Genomic DNA, 22,119 nt, shown 5'->3' on the forward strand with positions numbered 1-22,119 from the left:
GTTTGAATTGGCTTGTTGGTATCACATAATTATATAAATTTGTACATTTCATGTGTAAATATATTTTTCAAACCTTGATAAAATAAGCGATTTCATATGAAAATTATATACTGGACTGTTGGTTATTGATTAACTGACTAGCAAACACAGATAGGAAACCTCGTGCCTCAAAGTTATTTTGGAGTCATGATTTCTTATTCTTTATTGAATAGGTGACTCTTCTCTCTGCAACCATTATTTTATTTTATTTTATTTTTTTAAAAAAACATGACCAGTAAGGGGATCTTAACCCTTGACTTGGTGTTGTCAGCACTACGCTCTCCAAGTGAGCTAACCGGCCATCCCTATATGGGATCCGAACCCATGGCCTTGGTGTTATCAGCACCACACTCTCCTGAGTGAGCCATGGGCCGGCCCCCTGCAACCATTATTAAAGGGGTGTTTACTGGAGGTATCTGACTTTTATCTGAGTTATAAAAATGAATTTCAATTTTATATAGTACTCTTGAGAAGAACTGTTTTGGTGTGTTTAGCTATATTGCTTTAATAATGGCATCTCTGATGGCTTAAGAGCTATTTCTGTCTTTACCAGCCTTGAGTCTGGTACCACAAATGACAGAGACGTTATTTTATTATTCTCTGATTCTCACAATGTGAGGATTAAGAGGGTCAATTTATGTCCCAAGCTTACTCCATTATTTGTTCCAGAGGCTGGTAAACATTATAAAGGGGTATCACAATTGGATTTTGAATCAATAACTTCAGACACTGAACCATATGTTTTAATGAGAAGCTGGATTTTCCTTACAATGGTCACATAATGCTATTACTTTCTTGAAGATATATTAGAGTTAGGAAAGATAAATATAAACACACAAAGTACTGCAAGTTCTCCAAATGTTATTATAGTTTATTCTAAAAGGCTTACTAAGGTCAACTGCAGTTCTTTTTGCTATGCTTTGTTACTCTGGGCCACTCCATAATAATTTTGAAATCATACATGATATTTGCTGCAAACGTACTTCTTATTTGAAGACTTCAGTTTGCTTTTAAGAGAAAATCTTATTGATGTATCTGTGTGGTATTTCATTCCTTAGTTGGTATATATGATACGGCTTATTTCAAAGATGAGCTAAGAGCCCTCTGAGGTATGGGTAAAGAGTTAGAATAGGTAAATTCAGATCTCTGTGGGCTTGTCTATTTTCAGTATGAGAAAAATAAATTGTGTTCTATTTCATGTAATATCTTTTCACCTGACAGTACCGAATACTAACTACTCAATTCATGAGCACTTCTGCATATATCATTAATGAAATATTTAGGTCAGATTTTGGAAATAATCTGTATTTTGCTGGAACATTCTTTAAAATTTCCTTTTTAATAATTTTTCTTAGGATCAGATATGTGATTTATGACTATTAGTATTAACTCTGATTTTGTCCTTTGTTCCTGTGTAAAAATAATATTTTTGTTTTTTGTTACATCAGAGGAATAAGATAAAAGCCAGGTCCTCATTTTCCAAATGTACACATAAAAGCAGCCACTGTTGTGTTGAAACTGGACTCAGTTTTCTTCTTTTTCCAGAACTCCGTGATACTCATTGTTGCATTTTGTTTTTAGGCATGGCTGTTTCATTCCAATACAGAACCTCAGTTCTCCTAAGCAGCAACCAACCTAGTTAGCAGTGCATTAGTCAGGGTAAAATGATATTATAGAAGTGGGGCTACAGAACTAGGGATGAAAGTATTACCACCTAAAAGAGAAAATCATTGTGGTCTTTTCTGTTTAAGTTATCCCAGAAAAGGCCATTTGGAATCCTTGATATAGTAAACCTATCTGTGGCAACCATATTCTTCACAAAAACTCTTACTTATTTGGTATAATTTGTCTTTGGAAATTTAAAAAAAAAACAAAAAAACACACGAGATTGGATCAAAGAAAACATAACCGTCATTTAATTACTATTTGTTATTCTCTGTCTCCTAGAAAGTCAGCATTGGGATGAAACCCAAGATATCTTTACTGGTGTCGTATACAGTTAGAATTTTTTCCTTATAGTTATGATAGCCGTGGGGGACATTTTATTGGAATTTTTCCTTTGTTTGGTGAATGTATACTTTTAAACTTTTAGTGATTTTTATTGTTTGCTTTATTAGTTTCTGACACATCACTTCTGGTTTTTTATTTAAAAGGCTAACTTACGGAATGTTAAGGTTTTCCTATATGGTTATTGGAAGATCCTGAAAGAGTAAGTATGGATAGAGTAAGGTGGTTCTACTTGTTTTAAAATATATGAATGTTCTGTTAGTGCTAGATTACCTTCTTGAATTTAACTTCTCATTTTCTTGGGTGACCAATCTCTCTGCATTTAAAATAAGGGAAACATAACAGTTATCCATGGTTTTATGCCTAGAAATAATTTATAGTAAGTAAATCTTCCTCTTAATTTAACCAGTTTGAGTATTAGCCTAGTTTGGTAGATATAGTAAATAATATTAGTAACAAATTTGAATTAAGATGCTATATCAACATAATGTAGTAAAACATTTCAGACCAAGAAAAAAATCTTGTGATTTTCTTTGTATTTTCATTTTGTGAAAGTGTAGATTAAAGCTGGGACTTTAATAAGTAACACAGTTAACATATAAATATGTGAAAACATTTATAAAGGAAATAAGCCAGAGTGTACTCCAGTGGGATATAAATCTCTAGATGGTGGGGAATTTGTCCTCTTTACTTCTATTTTTCCCGTGACTAACAGCCATACAATAAATATTTCTTGAATATAAACAAAAGCAAAAGATAGTTAAATGAATAAACTAAGGAATTATCATTTTAAACTTATGCTTGTTCATATGTACTTTTGCTTTAAAACTTTTTGTCTAATTAGAATATAAACTTAAGCACTGAAATAAGTATCAAAAGACTGATACATGTACTATAAGTCTATTTCATCTTTTTTCTGGGCAAAATGGTCAGCGTATGACTGACAGCATGTTGCTTCTTGGCTTTACTGATAGTTATATATTTTGCTCCACAGCGTTTATATATATATAAATATATATATATATTTATTCAATTGAGCATGCTTGTTTTCAGAGAATTTGAATTTTATTTTGTAGGATAAATTAGAAAATACGTAATTCTTTTAAAATCATTTTTGTGAAAGTTATTTTCCTCCATATAAGGTGAAAAGATTAGTTGGCATTGATTAAGGAACAAACTTTTAGAGTTTTATTTGTTATAGGTAAAGTTCTCTATTGCAACATTGGTATCACATTCATATGGTATCACAAATTATAAATTATATGCTTTAAGTACTTCAACCAGTGCTTAGTTAATTTTATCTGAGGTTTAGGAGGTAACTTAGGGTGTATGAAATACCATTCTCTTTATTGAAGTGAATGTGTTTTCTCTCTTACTGGCAATTTGGATTAAAATTTAAGCACATAAATGGGGTCATGATTTGCTCTGAGCATCTGTACGTATTCAGCTGTAACAAAAATACTTTATTTCAGTGCTCACTACTAGATATCTATTCAGATTGCTTATTTCATAACAGTTGTTAAAAGAAATATGTATCTTGAAAGGGATTCTCGGCTCTATGATATGGTTCTTTGTGATGGTTCTTCATGCAGATAGGGCTAAAAGAAACATACAAGATACCTGCTGATCTATACAGCACCTGCATCCAATAGGTCGTATTTCAGCTTCTATGTTTTTGACAAATAGCTGAGCTATAAGCAGCTGTGTCCGTGGTGCTGAAACCTCTCATGATGTACGAGCGTGTCTTGCTGATAAATTCTAATGTCAGCGTCTGTGTGATAGTGATTCATCAGGTTGTAAAACTTATGTTTGGGAAACACATTGAATTAGCAAGTTTCATGTTTTGCTTTTGTTAAAATTAACAGTTTGTCCTTTTGTTTTATAGAGTTTATAAAAATTACCTTTCACATTGTCAAAAACAGCTAGGATTTAATTACAAACTGTCAGTGCTATCACAGAAGAAATGTCTAATATTAAGTTGATATGACTGCAGTGCTGGAAATGTTTACAGGCCAGTGGCATGTTGATAATGTGCAGCAAGCTACTGTAGGAAAAGTTAAACAGTTGCTTATGAAGAGGCACGACAGCAATTAACATGAAAGCCCCATAGTTTTTTACAGATAAGCCTATGAAAACTGTGGCTTATTATCTTGGATGATTTTTTATTGTTTCAGGATGTTTCCTTTGTACAAAAATACATTTATTTTTTCAGAACTGTGGGATTTTTGTTTGTAAAAATGGCTAAAACCCTCAAAGATTTTAATTTTTTTCCAAGTGAAATCCTAATTTTAAAAACAAAACAAAACTAAAAACAACCTAGTAATATTCTTATCACTTCAATTCAATGATTTGCAATTTTTTAAGCTGTGGTTTTTAGGTGCCTTAAATATAGTCTTAGAGACTGCGGTTAACTTTTTTCTTTTACTCTAATTTAGTTTTAGAAGCTTTTCCTTTAGTTAACAAAATTATCCTCTTAAAGTTTTATAGAACTCCCGAATTATCTAAATTATGTCATTTTTATATTGAACTAAATAAAAGGGAGAGTTTCAGAAAATTGAACTTAATAAACTTCTCTTACTAATGCAATATATCTTGTAGTGAAATTCTAAAATTCTAGTCTTGACATGAGACATGTTTTCTTGATATGTTTGCAACATAAATTATTAAGTTATTTGCTTGTTATTTCAGTGAAGCTCATTAAGTCTTTAGAATCATAGAGATTTGAAAATTAAACCTAGATCATAAGCCTATCAAAATGTGGCAATATTTTCTGCAAAGCTAGCATCCTAAAGCTAAGCTACTACTAATTATTAAACTAAGACTTTCAGTTGCTTAGATATTGGATTTACATTATCCGCACTTAATAATTAAATCCACTTTACAAACTGCTTGTGAAGAAAATATTTAAGTGAATACATAATTTTCTAGAGGATTTGTTTCTGTCAGTAGTTAAAGGGTTAAATATAGTATCATTATTGCCTTTTAATATTGATAAAATGCCTTCTAAAATCCATTTTTGTGCATTATAAAAATGCTGTTACATACCCCAATAAAAATAGCTTGCTTTGGCATTCTATAATTCATTACAGAAAAACACTTTTAAAAAATGTTGTCATTTAAATGATATCTGGTCAGATGATATTTCCCAGAAATTTTCCTTTATTTAGAAACAAAAACAAGACAAAATCAATTGATTTTAATCCAAAATGTATTTTTCCTTATAAAAGAGGTCCACATACTCACTGTGTCTACTCTACAGAATTGTCCATTTTATTACACCACGTGTCAATTCAAGTTTATCTGGTCACTGCAAAAACTCGTGGCTAATATGTGTAATACAACACAGGAGGAGGTATTGCTCAGTTCAACTACTCTTATATACTTAAAAAAAATACAGAAATGTGTTTGTCCACTTTAACTGCAGTTCAGACATAAAAGTTACATGAAAGTTCTAGAAAATGGAGTTATTTTATTTGGTTGCCACAGTACCCTTTGAGGACAGTTAATTAAAATGCTGAACTTGTACATATTTCCATTGGTCAGGAGCAGCATTGGTGAAGCTTAAACTTCATTCTTGAAAGTAATATTTCTCTACCTTTTTAAAGCACAACTGCAGTGCTGAGCTTTTCTTTGAAGTAGGTTTAGTTGGTGGTTTTTAGGACATATTTGTTGGCACGCCTATAACAGTTGATTTCAGTTGACTTTTTTCTTTGCCTGCTTCCCAGAGATTTATCAGAGGAGGATAAAGCTCACTGAATGCAAAGGTTGGTTTCTGTAAGTAATTCCTCACATAGCTTTGTCCACCACCACAGTTCATTTCTTGAGAGAGGCAGCTGAAAAGACATATCACACCAATAATCCCCAGAAGGCCTCCAAGGCAGGCCATGAAGGCTGTGGCGTTACTCTTTTCATACTCTTTTCGATCAGGGTCCAAACCTTTTGTGGTGACATTTACACATTGTTTTCTGTTTTTCTGATAGATGGTGGGAATATCAATACAAATCTTATACTCAGTTGATGGGTTTAGATGAGTAAGATTGTATATCTTGATATCAGATGGTATTCGAGCACTTTGGGCAGCATAAGAATTTTCAGTCTTGACAAAGGCTGTCCACTTAACACTGGATTTGAGAATTTTAGAACTTGCTTTCCAAGACACCAGAACCGAATTGGCCTGAATATCTCTTATTTTAATATTCAAAGATCCATTGTTATCCTGGGGAAAAGAACCATCCACTTTGATCATAATAGACTTCAAGTCAGCACCAACTAGGTTAGTTGCTATACAAGTATATAAACCCCCTTCTTTTGATGTTATGCCACTTATATCTAGTGTACCTTCAGAATGGACATAGAACTTGTTCGTTACAGTATTAGGCAAGAGTTTTTGACCAGAAGGTGTTATCCAGTAGATTTCCGGCTGTGGCTCTGCAGTAGCTCTACAATGTAAGGAAATATAGCTCCCAGCTTCCACATCCAGATTAGAAGGAAAGCTCTCAGGAGCTATAAGAGGGAGGCAAATTTCCATCATGTCCCTGAAATGCACTTGCCGAACATTCTGGCCTTGGAATTCAGGTGGGTCCACACAAAACAGTGAATCTGGCTCCATAAATCGAATGTTGGTTTTGTTCATATTAATCCAGCGGATGACACAATCACACCTAATGGGGTTGCTGTGTATACTGATTTCCTTGAGGTTTGGCAGAGACTCAATAGTACCTTGGTACAGGGCACTGAGGGCATTGCTGTTCAGCATGAGTGATTCCAGTCTGGGGAGTCTGAAAAATGCATTAGGGTGAATGTAAGACAATCTGGGGTTGTTAGTAGCTTCTATTTTTCTTAAATCTGGCAAGTTATCCACAGCAAGGCTGTCGATGGAAATCAACTCAGGCATATTATTTATCCCCAACTCTTTTAAGTGTAGCATATTGCTAAAATCACCCCTTCGTATTCTGTTAATAGGATTTTTATTTAGATCCAAAAATTTGAGGTTTACAACTTTTTGAAGAGCAATGTGTGGCACTTTAATAAGCCTGTTGTCATAAAAAGAGATGCTTTCTAAGTTTTCAAGTCCAACCAAGGCATTATCTGGTATTTCTGTGAGGTTTATGCCAGCTATAACCAGACTGCGAAGGTTGATAAGAGGCTTAAAGTTCATGTCTTTGATTTTTATGATTGGATTTTCCCCAATCATCAGAATTTCTAGATTTGGAAGAGCGTCAAACCATTTACTGTTGATCATCTGCAATTTATTTGAATTGAGATGAAGTCGAAGAAGATTATGTAGGCCAATAAAGGCTCCAGGAGAAATTGTAGAAAGCAAGTTGTGATTAATATAGAGTTCTTGTAAGTTGCTCAGCCCAGACAGACATTTTTCAGGCAGCTCAGTAAGTTTGTTTTCCTCTAGGTACACAGAAAGGAGCTGAGGCATCTTTTTTACATTAATATTGGTGACTGAAGATAAATTGTTTTGAGATAAGTCCAGGCCAGTAAGGTTTACTGGAAAGTCTATGGAATATTCAATTTTTGCAATATTATTAGTCTGTAGGAGAAGAATCTGTGTGTCAGCAGGCAATCTGGTTGGGAAATTTAAAAGACCTAAATCATTACAATCCACTGTAGATGCGTCCATATAAATGGATCTGGGTGTAAACCAAGGTCTTATTTCACATGTACATAATTGTGGGCAATCCACTTTTTTATCTACAGCTTGTACTAGTGTAGTGATAGCTAGGCCAAGTAGTACATGAATTCGGAGTGGTATGTCCTTCATCTTAGCTTTTTTCTTCAAAAATTTAATGGGCCCTTAAGGATTCCACATTCACTGCTAGTAAGTTCAGTAAGAGCTGATTGATAGAGAAAATACTTACATTTGTCAAATGATGAATGCCATAGAACCATAGAGTATTTCTTCGTGGAAATAAGTGCCAGTGCCACAATTGCATTTTCCAAAAAATTTATGCATATTGGAGAAAAGAAGGTCACTATCTCCTTAATGATATAAAATGGATGTACTTTTTGAAGACGGAGTATGTATATATGATCACAGGAGATTGAGCAATTCATTTATTTAGGAGTATAATCTTTAAACCCCATGCTTGTTCAGAACTTGGAGGAATAGCAGCATGATGCTAAATGTAATGAAAAATATAAAGGAAAAAGAAAAATAATTAGTACAAAGGAAAAATACTATAATTAATATATATTAACTAATTATAATTATTTCATGCATAAATAATATTCTTAGAGTATACAGTTATTTCAATATATTTTGATGATTTTATCTATGTTATGGGACTGTCCTTGATAGTTCTTGATCCAGACATTGATTGGGCTGAGAAATTTAATCTTTAGAAAGCTAAAGTTTCATTAAGTATAAGGAATATGCTCCCAGAATTTTTCTGTTATTTCAAATCTTTACTTTTTATCTCTTGTAATTTTATTATATTTTTCATGCTCTTCAATAATTAGTTACAGGGGAAAAAGGAAAATCAATGTTGATGGCTTTTTGTTTGCTTTTTAGAGAGGCAAAATAAAAAGGCTGTAAATAGTACTGTTGTGTTATAGTTAAATGAGTGGTTCTTCAGGCCCCGAGGAGACAGCCTTTGGAGACAAAATTATTAAATAATTGTTAAATGAACTAGAAGTTGTGGTATTTAGCTAGACTTCCTATTTTCATTCATACTTCTCTCCATAGTCTCCCGTGTATAAAGTAACTTGAATTTTTCAGTATTTGGAAGAGATTAGATTTAACTTGCTGTAGATGTATCTGTATATTATCATTTTTAACTGAAGTTCAGGTTAATGTTTGACTGTTTTATTTTTCTCTGAGCATAACTTACATTCCATTAGTCACTAATATTGAAAAAACAACTTTATTACATCAGCAAAACAGACACATTGATATTCCTTCTTTATAATAGATACTGATGTCTGTATCACAGAAAAATAGGCAATTCCAAAACCAAATTGCTATTTTGATATGTGCTATGTTTTAAAACACGATGCTACTTTTACGTGTACGGTTGGGCCTTGGTATTCACAGGTTCTGCATCCACGGACTTAACCAACCACGGGTTGAAATTATCAGGGAAAAAAAAAAAGCAATAAAAAATAATACAAATAGAATCAATACAGTATAGCAACTATTTATATTGCATTTACATTGTATCTGGTATTATGAGTAATCTAGAGATTAAATCAGATTTAAAGGATGTGTGTGTGTGTTATATGGAAATACTACATCATTTTATATAAGAGACTTGAGCACCCAGAGTTTTGTTATCTGCAGGGGGTCCTGGAAACATTCCTCTGAGGATATTGAAGGACAGCTATATACTCCATTCACTCAGACTGCTGGTGATTTCTCCCTTGAAGTGTACAGGAGAACTGGAGCTGGGCTAGACTCTTCACTGGGGTTTTTTGCCTACTAGCAATAATGGTCTAGTGTGTTAATGCTTTCTTTCACTTTTGCCCAATATTGACTTTCATAATGGCATTGTTGACTGAATCTAAGATAAGGTGGGTGCTTTAGTGACAGAGATTAATATATTTGGAGATCTGGTTGCTACAGAGAAACAGAAACCCCCCTTTTTTTTTAAGTAAAAAAATACAGTGTTTTTCAAAATTGTAAATTATTTACAGTTCAAAGTCACACCTAATTTGCCTCTTACCCTTTATTTTCAGAGATATGATTTTTATATAAAAACAGTATCATGGAGTTCAGATAACTACCAAGTTACCTTTAATTAAAAGGACCTTTGGATCTAAATTTCTGAGTGTTTTTTACTGAGCATTTCAGCTATCACTTCTCATCTGTTTTAAGTAGATCCTAAGCCCCTTGAGGATAGTAGATCCAAGCCCCTTACTGAAGATGCCTGATAAATTCTTAGCCTACAGAGACCTCCACAATCAGAGGTCCTTCTTTTGCTCCATGTTTACCCTTATCTTCTGGCATTTTCCTGCATGCAACCTTCTCTCTATTGGTAGGGTTATGGGTGACTTACCCTATCCTTCCTGCCTGGAAAGCCTCCTTTCTTTAAATGAACTTTTACTGGATTTTCAAACCTTGGTTCAAGCATCTCCTCCCTGGGAAGCCTTTTATATAACCGTTCCCTCCAGTTGTACTTAGCAGCCCCACTACAGTGGTCCCCTGGCCCTAGTACACACCCTGTCAAAGCATTTGGTCAGTTGTTCCCTTCACCAGACACCTCCTTGTGAGTGTGATGCTTGCCTGACTTTGCATCACCAGCTCCTGGGCATGGTAATTAGAATGTCATAGATGCTCACGGAATGTTTTAAATGGACCTCTTTGTGAATTTAGTTAATTAACAAAATTATATATGCATCTTTTTACATATAATTTAATCATTTCAATTTGTTTATTTTTTAAATTTCAATAAGTTTAGCTGCTTTAACTTGCATAAGTCTATTACTTACACAGAACGTGTATTACCTGTATTACTAAAATCCAAAAATTAAATTTGAGGATGATACAGAAGAACATCCAACTGTAAAAGAAAAGTCAATCTACTATTGTATGTGTGGTTTATTCTTTAATGTATTTGATCAACATTTATTGAGCACCTTTTATGTGCCAGTTTTGGGTTCAAGCATCATCTAGCTATTAACCAGAGGAAAATAAGATGACTTAAATATGGTTGCTTCCCTTAGTAAGCTTTCAGTCTGGAGAAGGAAACACAAGTAAACAGGTGTTTAGATTATGTATGAGAACTCACATGGGAGCATATAGGAGAGGCACTTGAATAAAACTAAGGTAGAAGTCTAATGCCTCTTTATGCCCAAATTGAAGAAAAGGCCTAACTACAAAATACAAAATACATTTGTATATGTTCCCACAAATCACTCAGCTGAGAACGGAGAAACCATAATTTCTGCCAATGAATACATTAAATCCACCTTCTCCAGCAGAGCAAAGAGGTGCCTTTATCTTCCTTTAAGTTAACTAGAGGATTAGAGATATTAAGGATGAAGTGTTCGTTTTGGGGGAGCATTAACCTAATAGTGTCACTTTTTATTTTAAAATTATTCTGGTGAGTGTCTTTTAAAATTTATATTTATGTTTAATTAGTAACTCTTTTCTGACCCCATTTCATCATTTATACAGCCAATTAATAGAAGCAGCCACATTTTGAACTACAGTAAATTGATTCTGGAAGATTTTGGAAATCAGAGTTCTTATAGTGGTGAAAAAATTCAAATTTTGTTCTCCTGGTTTGTAGGAAGAAATTGTCAGTATGGAAAGCACAATAAAGAACATAGACATTTAGCCTTCCTTTATTATAATATTGACTTTTACTTATGTCTGGGGAAATGATTGTGATATTTCTCTAATAGACTATTTAGCCTGGGTTATTTGCAGGATACTAAGGAAGTAACAATAATATCTTACTTAATAGTGTTTTATAGTTTTTAAAGCCCTTTCTTATTTATTATTTATTTTGTTAACAATGACCTTGTGAGATAGGTTGGTGAAGAACTTTAATCTCCATTTTTCAATGTAAGGGTATTGAGACTTATCTGCCTGAGATCACACAGCTAATAAATGATGAGGTAAGATTAGATCCCAAGTTCTGTCTTTAGGCCCTTAGCTGTTTCCAGTTAGCCACATTGCTCAGAAAACTTGAACCTGATAATTATTGATATACTTACAAAATTTCTCATATTCATTAATTAGCAGGGATTTTTTTTTCAAAAATAAGAGTAGAGAAATCGTACTTAAAAAAAAAAATTAAAAAGTACTTCAACTTGGGTTTTAAAGTTTGAGGACTCTTGCCCAGGAAGATGCACAAAGTCTAGCATAGGGATATTATGTAATTGTGGGTAAGGAATGGATGGATGAATAAAAAGTACATAATGTATATATGAACTGTCTCACTTTTCTTCCTTAAAATATGGTAAATAAGCTATATTCAAGTAAATGTTACCAAAAGTTGATACATTTTCATTAAATGATTCCCTTTTGTAAAGGTGATCATTCTCACATGTGGTCATACTCTTAGAAGCTAAGAACCAAAACTCATAACTATTGTTGTTTTCAATTGTTTTTTCATGAAAACCTATTTTAAAAGGTAATTTTTCTACATTCTTTTACTTTCAAAGGCAACAGAATCTTTCATAGATTAAAGCAAAATAAATTATAGTTGAATACTTAAGTTTAGAAGATAATGTTTTTGAAATGTCACCAGGAATGAAAACCCACATCTCAATAAATTGTATAAAAACTCTTTTAAATGTTTGCATGAATGACTCATACAAGTTCAAGGTCAGGCTCTATTAGAGCCTATCAGCTCTCTAGTCTTACGTTTATTCATCCATCCAATCTTTCAATAAATGCGTGTTGAGGGCCAGCTGCATCAGTCTTTTCATTTTAATCTATGCTTTCATTTTTAATCTCTTCATTTTATAAGATTTTAAGAAATTGAAAGACTAAAAATTATTATTCATTGATAGAATGTAATTTGGCAGTTAACTCAAGCTTTTTGGGGGGAGGAGGTTGATTCAGAGGACTTTTTTTTTTAATATTTCAAAAGCATTTAAAAACGCATAATTTCCCCAAAACATTTGATCTTTTGTGCTTTCTGAATTTTTCTCATATTTAATTTTTTGTATCTCTCCCGCCCACCCCCTGCTGCAGATTTTGCCTGAGGGAGTGCGCCACAGCCTAAAACGTTTTGTGTGAGATGCTGACAGCATGAAGCCTTCCAGTTTAGGCCATTAAAAGAAAACAATTTCAAGAATTCTCATATCTTATATTCTTAATACCTGTGGACACTCATCATAACTTAATTTCCTTAATTTAAAAGTACAGATTATTTCTAGACATAATTATATGTGTGACCTTTTGTGGAAAAAGCTACTTTTCTCTCTCTTTTTTTTTAGTAAAGAAATCTTTATTCTTTAGCTTCATCTGTTTTCCATCACTTATGAAAGTGTTGATTGAACACCTACTTTTGGCAGGCATTGTGTAGACACGGGAAAGTCAGTGATAAATAAGATGAAATAATCTACTCACCAAGTTCTCAGTTATTGAAGGAGAATGCTGCACAGTGGATTTGATTTACAAAGTGTGCAGTGCTCTGTGGATGCACAAAAGAGAAAATGCTTAGTTTTGTTAATCCAAAAGGAGCAACGTGAATGTTCTATGGTCTTTTGTGATGCTTATAAAGAAACCAGCTGGAGTACAGTGAGGAAACACGTGATTAAGAAGATCTAAAATCCACTACTTTACAGGTGAATTTTTACAATGCTACAGCTTAAGAACAAAGTGTGCCTTCTTCTGTACCTCATTATGTGTACTATAAGACTATAAAGAGTCTGAGGAAGTGAAACATTTTGATTCTTAAGTTAAAAAACTGGAAAGATAGAAAGTTGCCATGGCTACATTAAAACCCCATTTTTCCTTTTCTTCTGTAGCAAATTGCTAGTCAAGTTCATTTGTATAAAGAACTTACATTCTATTCTCCTATTATCTGACTCTATATTCCCTTGTTGTAAGACTCAGTCTTTCTTCAATTCTAATTGAAGGTTCCATATCTCAAAGGTATTGTTGAGTTACACTAAATGCATCCCTATAAGGACTATTCTTTTTTCCTTGAGAAATACTTATTTTCCAATTTCTCAAACCTAAGTATTTGAATTTGTATGTCAACTTTCAGGATGTAGATAATGATAATTATTTAGAATAGTTTAATGAATGCTATGCTTAAAATATTGATCTGTTAATAAGAAATTGACATAGGGAAAGAAAGTTTCTTTGCATTAAGAAACAGGCCAGTTTTACTAGATGATTTTGTAGTTGTGGATAGGACATCTAACTGTCTGTGCCCCAGGTTATTGGTCTTTAAAATTTAGAAATTGGGTTACAGAATCACTAATATTCTTTCAATTCCAAACTTACATGATAGTATTCTGTGAACATGAAAGATTTTTTTAAAAAGGTGTCTAAAAGTTGGATGTGGGTAAACTCACTTATCTGATTTTAACCTTTGTATTCTTTAATTGGTCACAAGTTATATTCAATACTCTAGTCTTAGGCCATTAGCAAAGTTGGGTCAGTAAATTTTAGTCATTATGGAACTTTCAAAGACTATCAAATTAATTACTTGCAATTATTTCTATTTCATTTTATTTTTATGTCTTCACAATAATAAATGAGGTAAAGAGTTACTTCAGTCATCAAATTAAGATAAACTAACCACTAGGAGATAAATTGCCTGTATTAGGTCCCTTGATCTAAATTCAGATGTGGATTCAAATCTCTTCTTTTGCCTCTGAAGCCCAATTATAACTAGTAAGCTCTACTTCCTCTTAAATATTTATTGAAATAGCACCACTCATTTTGGTATCTTTTCAGAAAGGTGTTTCCTCCCACTGAACGGGTGCACTGCCTTGTTTTGTTATCATTGGGTGTTTCTCTTCCTTTGATAGTAAAATTTCACTCAGGTGAAATTTAGAAGGTGGTTGAATGTTGTGGGAGGAATAGAATGAGAAAACATGTGTTATAGGCCTAGTTTGGCTGCATGATTCAGACAAATTATATTGCTTACTTACCCTTAGTTTCCCACAAAATGTGGGGATTGTACTAAATTTTCACTGTTGCTTTCAAATTGATTGTTAATGCATTATGAAATCCCAGAAATTTCTTATTGAGTTGCCATTATAAAGAAGTGTGTTTACTACAGCAAACTTCTATTCATTATTGTACAGATTATGCGTAGTAAAATGTATGTCATGTGTATCCGTATATTTAGTGGATACTATCTTTCAGATTGGTTTTAGAGTGGATTCTGATATTTTTAGATTCTCAAATCTGATATTTTGGATTCTCAAACTGGTAAAAATTCTCTCATCATTATTATGGGAATAGCTATGGATTTAAAAAAGAGGAGAGGGGGGATTTGATGTTATTTGGTTTCCTTGTCATGTTCAAAACCTGATATTTTAACACAGAGAATATTGATGCAGATCTTAAACAAATCATGTGCTATTTCTATTTCTCACGAAAGTAGACTGAGATGGCTCCTTCAGATTAAAATGTAGGGCTTACAATAAATGTATCCTTGAGAAATCAGTAGTAACTTAAATAGCACAATTATTTTCTTTACCGAGTCTTAAAGTATGCTTTGAACAGATTGTAAGAGAATCTCAGACTTTTAATCTTTTTTAAAAATTGTTTCAGAATCTGAGGCTTGTGCTATATATGAGGATCCATAAGGATAAAGTAAAACAGTTTTAGGATAATTTTCTTTAAAACACATAATTCCAAGTGTGGAATCCCAATACATCAGATTTGTGGAAGCTCATTATAGCATAACTACAATTCATAAAGGATAGTTTGTAATACAAAAATTCCTGTTTTATAATTTTCTTTTGGAGAGTAGGGAATGAAATCTGCGTCCCAGGAATGTATCATATTGATGTGGTGATTTCTGTATACTCATAAATTACTGGCTTGTCATGATACTGTCATTTCTCAGTATGAAAAGAATTGTGATTTGTATTTGTTTTTAATCATAACTTTTGCTCAACTGAGCACTTCATTAATAGCATTATATATGAGGTTGATTTTTGTACATGATTAGCAAAACAAATTATATTTCTAAGCCATAACTTGTCTTTTTATGTTTGTATTTCCTCTGTGGATTTCATTCCATCTATCAGGGAACTCTCGTTTATAATAAGGCATAACAGTACTCCATTCAGTATTGAGACCAATGAATTTTGATTTCCTGATTTGCTTTTTTAACTCCCCTTTTATCATTCCCTTGTTAATTAGCATTTATAAAGTCCCAAATGTAGGCTTCTTTGGGGAAAAGAACTCAATTATACATTTTCCTTAACATGCACTCATCTTACATTGAAGTATCATCATCATGTTTTCCAAGTTGGGACACACAGTGATGGAAAACTTGATTTATGATATACTTGAACTGTACATAGAGTGATGCCTCTCTGTTAAATTACCGGTACTTAGCAGCAGGGTATTGTGAAAATATGCAGACCGAAGAGTTAGGGGGAAACTTTGAGGCCTTTAGTAACTTCATTTCTAAGATGAAAGTTACCTTCAAGCTCTATAATTTTTATAATAATCTTACCTAAACACTCTCTGAATGGTTAGCTCAGTAGCTTAGAGCATGGTGATGATAACATCAAGGTCCAAGTTCGTTCCCTGTACCAGCCAGCCACCAAAGCAAAACAAAACAAACCACTCTCAAGACTTTCAATATATTTCTTAATATAATGTACTTGAATAGATACTGACAGAATTTCATGATATTTTCAGGTATCATGTCACGTATTTTACAGGTATGTCAAACTATGGCATAGAGATGGGTGTTATCTATAAAAAGGTTCTTAGGACCTGTAAAAATTCATGGGAAATTTGGAGATTTTTTACTTGTATGTCAGGAACAATTTTTATACATTTGTAAGAGAAATAATTGTTCTCTTGGCAAAATGTGTGTATGTGTGCACATGTATGTGTGTATACAGAGATACTTTAGTTATGTTCAGAAAATCCTAGATATAATTGACTAAATTTATGCTAAAATTTACCATTTTGTTCCAGTTTTTATCCCTATCAATAGATGTTTTGTGTTATTGATTTAGTTAGGCATCAATTTGTATTTTAAAAATTTCACATGGGTTAAGGAGAAAAGTCTCTCCAAACATGCCTTCCTTATTTCCTTGACATTTTTGGTCTCTGAAAGCTTTTTCTTATCATCCATTTCCAGTTTATTTGTTAAGCTAGTGCAGTGTGATGATTTGTAAATGATGTCATCCTTTTAAATTCAAAGGAATTTCCAGCTAGATTTGAAGGTGGTTTCTCTGGAAAACTACTGATTGAATGACAGTAGGAAGACTCATATCATGCCTTGCAGTATAATGATTTGGAAATGCATGTCTCATGTAGATCTGCTTTCAATTATCTTACATTTCAGATGGAAGCATTTGGGGTAATTATTTACATAATTCAAGCAGTTTTTAAATCATTTTTTTTCTTCATTGAAAGACAGCCTAAGTCTCTGATGTCTTCATTCTTTGAGTTACCTGAAGACCATCCATCTACTTGGTGTAGTTAAAATAAAAGAATTAAAGTGATTCCAGCTTCAGTTGATTCTATGGACAGGCACATGTATGCTGTCTTGTGCTCTCTGATCTTGTAAGACTGCTTTCCCTTGGGTCTTATACTGTGGGGTATACTAACATTTATAAAGCAAATGTATTTCACAGGGCCTAGCTTCCAAGGCCCTGTAGTTTCAGGTATAGACTAACATTTTAGAATTACACATAGAAATGTTAAGCTTGTGAAAGACAGAAAACTCTCCCTGGACTAAAGTCTCTGTTGTAGGTAAAAAATTGTAACACAGCAAAATTGCTGGCTCGAAGCATAGATGTCCTTGGTGCAGCTAAACCTAATGATTGTTGCTATGATGATTATCTTACTGTTCTTTTTGTAACCACCTATGTTCCTTTTCTGTAACTTTCTGGCCTGGAGAATAAATACTGAGAGAAGACCCCAATTCAGTGTTAATTTTCCAAGGAATGCCTCTCTCTTGGGGGTTCGTGGGAAATTAACACCTTTGGGGCTTCTTACTGCTCAGAAGAAATGGGCTTTGAGTAATCCTTTGCGTCTCCGTCACCCTGGGGGTGAGGTGACATTATTCGTGGGAGAACATGATAGGCCTACATACTGCCCCCAAAACACAGTTTGTTGTATATTGATTGCCACAAGTAAATGTTTTTATACCAACCTCAGGAGGGATGGTTTTTGAAACATGTATGATGTAAAAGCAAAAAGTTTTCATCACATTTGTACTCCTTGATTTTCTCAGTTTGGCAGAACAGAAAGTTACTGGTTTATGCAGAAGATAAGGAAGGACAAGAGTCCAGTGATACACTATAGATGAAGACTGAAGAATATTTCAGTTACAATATTATTACAGAAATCTCAAAATTATATTTCAGAGAAAAACATTCCCCTGATAGGAACTCAGAGTAGATGGTCAGTTTCTGTTCTACATATAATAAAGTATCAAGTTCTCATTGTAGTAAATAAACAGCACGCATATCAGTGTTTTATATTTTTTACTAAGAATTGGGAAGATAAAACATGTTTTTGAAAGAAAGTAAAATACATGAGCTCCTATGGTCAAAGAATTTCTTCAAATGCAATAAACAAGAGAATAAATTATAGCCACATTTTCAGGTGTGCCATGGGTCAGCCCATGTCTGCCATGAGTTCAGTGACTGCTAATGATTTTCTGTTACTGCACCTAAGGAAGCTGATAATACAGCGTGGTCTATATTGTTAGTTTCTTATAGTGAGCATGGAATTGTTTGCCTATTTTCATTTCGTAAGTGTGCCAGACTTCCCTCATGCTATATGGTTTCCCTCTTATACTCTTGACAATATTCTCAAAACAATATTGCAATATTTGTGTACAGGGACTACAAGAGAGATTTTAAAATAGGACAACAAAAACTGTATTGGAAGCTTGAAAAAAACTTTCTGACTTATGGCTCTGAGTTTCAAAAATAATCTCTTAAACAAGGCATAGAGGCAGTTTTCATGTCTCTATGCATGTTTGTGCATCTTTCTGTGAGCAGAAATTTATTACTGTACAGGTTGTGGGCTCTTTTCCTAACACCTGTGTTAAATGATTAATGTACTATGACCTGGTGGCACTCTGAAGAAGTCTGCAGGGGCACACAGAGTTAGTTCTTGATGCATGCTAGGTCAGTGAAGCTTTATTATTTATTTCATGGTGGAAATAAGGGGCACTATATGCAGATTAAAGTGTTGAATTTTCTTTTTCTTGTCACCTAACTTATAACCACTTAATTTTATAGGAGCCTCATAATAGCCCTGTACTTGTGGTTAATTATGTAGGACTGACTGCCTTATGCAGACAACCTTGTGAGATTTGGTTGCCTAAAATCCCTTTGAATTCATTTTAAATTATTATTGACACAGGGGGACGTGATTCGATTCACATTATATCTGCTCATAATCGGTTTTATGATGAATTTGACTTTCCTAAGTTCCCAATGTTATTTGACCACTATGGCATTTTAGGACTGGGCTACATCTGGGTGAACATTTGGGGAATGAACATTTGGGGAATATGAGATCCCCAATAACAGTGGCAAAAAAAAAAAATGTATTGCCTTATAAATGTGGAATAGAAAGGACCAAAGTCAAGGGTCGATGTAAAAATACTCAATGGCCATTTCTTTGAAATGGAAAGCCAGTATCACTTGTCATGCTTACCAAATTTTAATTTTGTGTTAATGGAAAATATGGGTCCTTGCTAACATTACTTCTTTTACAACAGCTACCTCAAGAGGAGCATGGGCAATATGCCCACTTAAGCATCTTTTTTAAAGGTTGTACATGGCTAGAGTTCTAAATCTTAATGGAGAAAAAGCGTTCTTTCAAAACAAGGTTGTAAATTTGCATTTACTTTACTCCTAGAAGCCTAGTATTCATCTCATATATGGGGTTAGGTGAAAAGTAAGTGACAAATCACCTGTTTGGAAGAATTCCTTAGTAGATAAACTCTCTCCAAGTAATTTAGGATTATGTTTCAGACTATCAGTTTAGGCTAGAAAAGCAAATGGTTTTACATTATGTTATAGCAGCTTCACAGCATAGGATTTAATATGTTTTTATGGATAAAATGAAGAGTGTTTGATTATTAGATTGGAGCTATGAGAATAAATTTTCCCTTCACAGTTGCATGATTCAAAATCTGGAATCCCTTAAATTTGATCTGAGACATTCACCTAACTTTGCTATTCCAGTTTGCTCAAACAAAATTATTTTGTGAAGTAAAGTTATTTAATTTACCATTAATATTTGTTGCAGGAATATTTCACATTGCTCAGTCAATAATTATTTAAGGTTAATTTTATATTATGGAGAAACATTCTTTGAAGCATAAAAGTTGTTTGTATTTTATACGTATAGTTTTCATATTGTTTAAATTATGTTTTATGTATTTTGTTTAAGACAGTCTTGTAGTAAAGTTTAGATTAAATCACAATGGACTTGGAGTTCAAGATCCAAACTGAAAACAGATCAAACTTTTTTCCTGATTTCTGTTAATTATAATTCATGGCACTAGTTAGTAAGATATAATCTATCCTTGTGATCATTCATACAGTTGTTTAGGTTTCAGTCAGGAAAAGCTATCCTAAATATATGAGAAGGATAATTAAACTATATCAGAATAATGAGAAATATGGAGTTGAAAAATACTAGTTTTGAGGTTTTCTTTAATGACTGATTCCCATCAATTGTATGGAGAAAAGTGGATTAGGAAAAGAATATAATTTTCTCTAATGTAGACTTGATTCCAATAACCGTGAACAGATAGGGACTTTGATGCTTTACTCATCTTTGCATATTTGACTAGAGTTCTCTGATCCTAGAGATTTCTTGAAGCCCTTGTCATTTCCATTAACTTCTGTTTTCTATCATGTAGCAATAGTAACAAACAATTAAAACAACAGTAATTGCAAATTGCAAAAATCTAGTTCAGTTTTCATGTCTAACCTTATTGGATTCACATAATAATCCTGTCAGCATGTACAGTTATGCCCACTTTACAGGTAATAAAGTGAGGCTCAGAGATATTTAATGAGATGGTCAAAGTTGAAAAGGCTGGTAAGTGATGGCTCCTGGGCCCAGATGCCTGATCCCAGATCCCTGACTTCATTATCAATCATCTTTCTGTCAGGCTGTGCTACATAAAGCTTTGTATTATAGACACATATGTACTCAGTTGCCCCCCTTACTACTTGTTAATAAAATACCTTTGTGGCTAGCCCTACGTCTTGTTCACTTCATAAGCATACACAATGCTGAGTTTTCGTCTTTGTTTAATGAAATTAAATGATACTTTTTAAAACTTAAGGAAGAAAAGTTAATGGTTTATCACATAGCTGGCAAAGAACATGTTAAATTGTATTGAAATTATTTTAGACATTTTAGATGTTTGCTGTTTAATTTGGTTTTTAATTCTTCTACTTGGTAATACCTTATTTATAGACCACCTTGTCTAAAATACCCCCTAGAGCCACTCTTCATTTTGTTTTCCTTATATAGGATTTAAGACTACCAGAAATTATTTGCTTTTTGTTTATTGTCTGCTTCCCATCACCTCCACTAGAATGTTAGCTTTGTTAAAGTAGTTTCCTGTTTTTTTCACAGCTGTATCTCCAGTGCCTAGCTAGAATAGTGCCTGGCACTGTAGTTCAAAAGTATTTACTGAATGAATGAATGAATATCAGTTGCTTTTCACTGTAAATTCCTATGATATCATTATAAATTTTTTTTGAAGTTGCTGTATAAGACACTCATTTATAACTTTGGTTTTGCTGATGAATGCTGAGTTCACTCATACAATTTGTATACAGCAATGATGATATAAGCTTGTCAAACAGAAATAAATGTGTGTGTGTGTGTGTGTGTGTGTGTGTGTGTGTGTGTGTGTGTGTGTTAATTCAGGAGACTACAAAACTGTGATAAAACTCACTTGATAATACTAGCATGTTCAAAAAGGAATAATTAAATACAGATTGTTTTAAAAGGATCGTAAAAGTATTTTTATTCCGATCTCTACCCTCATAAGATCATGGATAAATCTGTTGAGAGGGAACTAATGGAGATAGTGTATTTTGTTTGTATATTTTTTTTCTTAGGATACGGTTTTCAATTGCTTTTTATAAATTATATCTATAGTAATAGCATTGTGTAGTGAGGGTGTAAGGTGTACAGGTTTTTTTTTTTTTTAATTTGTGGCATTTCTACTTGGAGAACATAGGAAACTACGTAAATCAAGTCATGATGTATTCTTAATGTCTGAAAGTACCACACACTTTAAAAAATTATTTAAAATGCTATAATAACAAAAACTGTAATAATAAACATTAAGATAATTGAGTATAAATGTTGAAAAAAGTCCTCTGAAAGTTGCTTGTTGGTCAAATAGAAGTGATCTAATGGAAAGTAGTCATTACATCAACAATCTCTGAGCTTTGGGT

The 22,119-nt window shown here is 33.2% G+C and overlaps 2 protein-coding genes across 8 annotated transcripts in view; one reads left to right on the plus strand and one right to left on the minus strand.

The window, feature by feature from the left end:
* The window catches only part of IMMP2L (inner mitochondrial membrane peptidase subunit 2), an 896,337-nt gene that overhangs the window by 431,851 nt on the left and 442,367 nt on the right, over positions 1-22,119 (plus strand). The window lies entirely within an intron of this gene.
* LRRN3 (leucine rich repeat neuronal 3) lies at positions 5,702-7,819 on the minus strand. Its single transcript, XM_063101363.1, has one exon. The coding sequence runs from the start codon at positions 7,817-7,819 to the stop codon at positions 5,702-5,704; it is 2,118 nt and encodes a 705-aa protein (XP_062957433.1).

This window comes from Cynocephalus volans, chromosome 6 (assembly GCF_027409185.1).
Source record: "Cynocephalus volans isolate mCynVol1 chromosome 6, mCynVol1.pri, whole genome shotgun sequence".
NCBI classification, from domain to species: domain Eukaryota; kingdom Metazoa; phylum Chordata; class Mammalia; order Dermoptera; family Cynocephalidae; genus Cynocephalus; species Cynocephalus volans.

Excerpts from the sequence above, each read along its gene's own strand:
- LRRN3 (XM_063101363.1), bottom strand. The coding sequence starts at position 7,819 with ATGAAGGACATACCACTCCGAATTCATGTACTACTTGGCCTAGCTATC.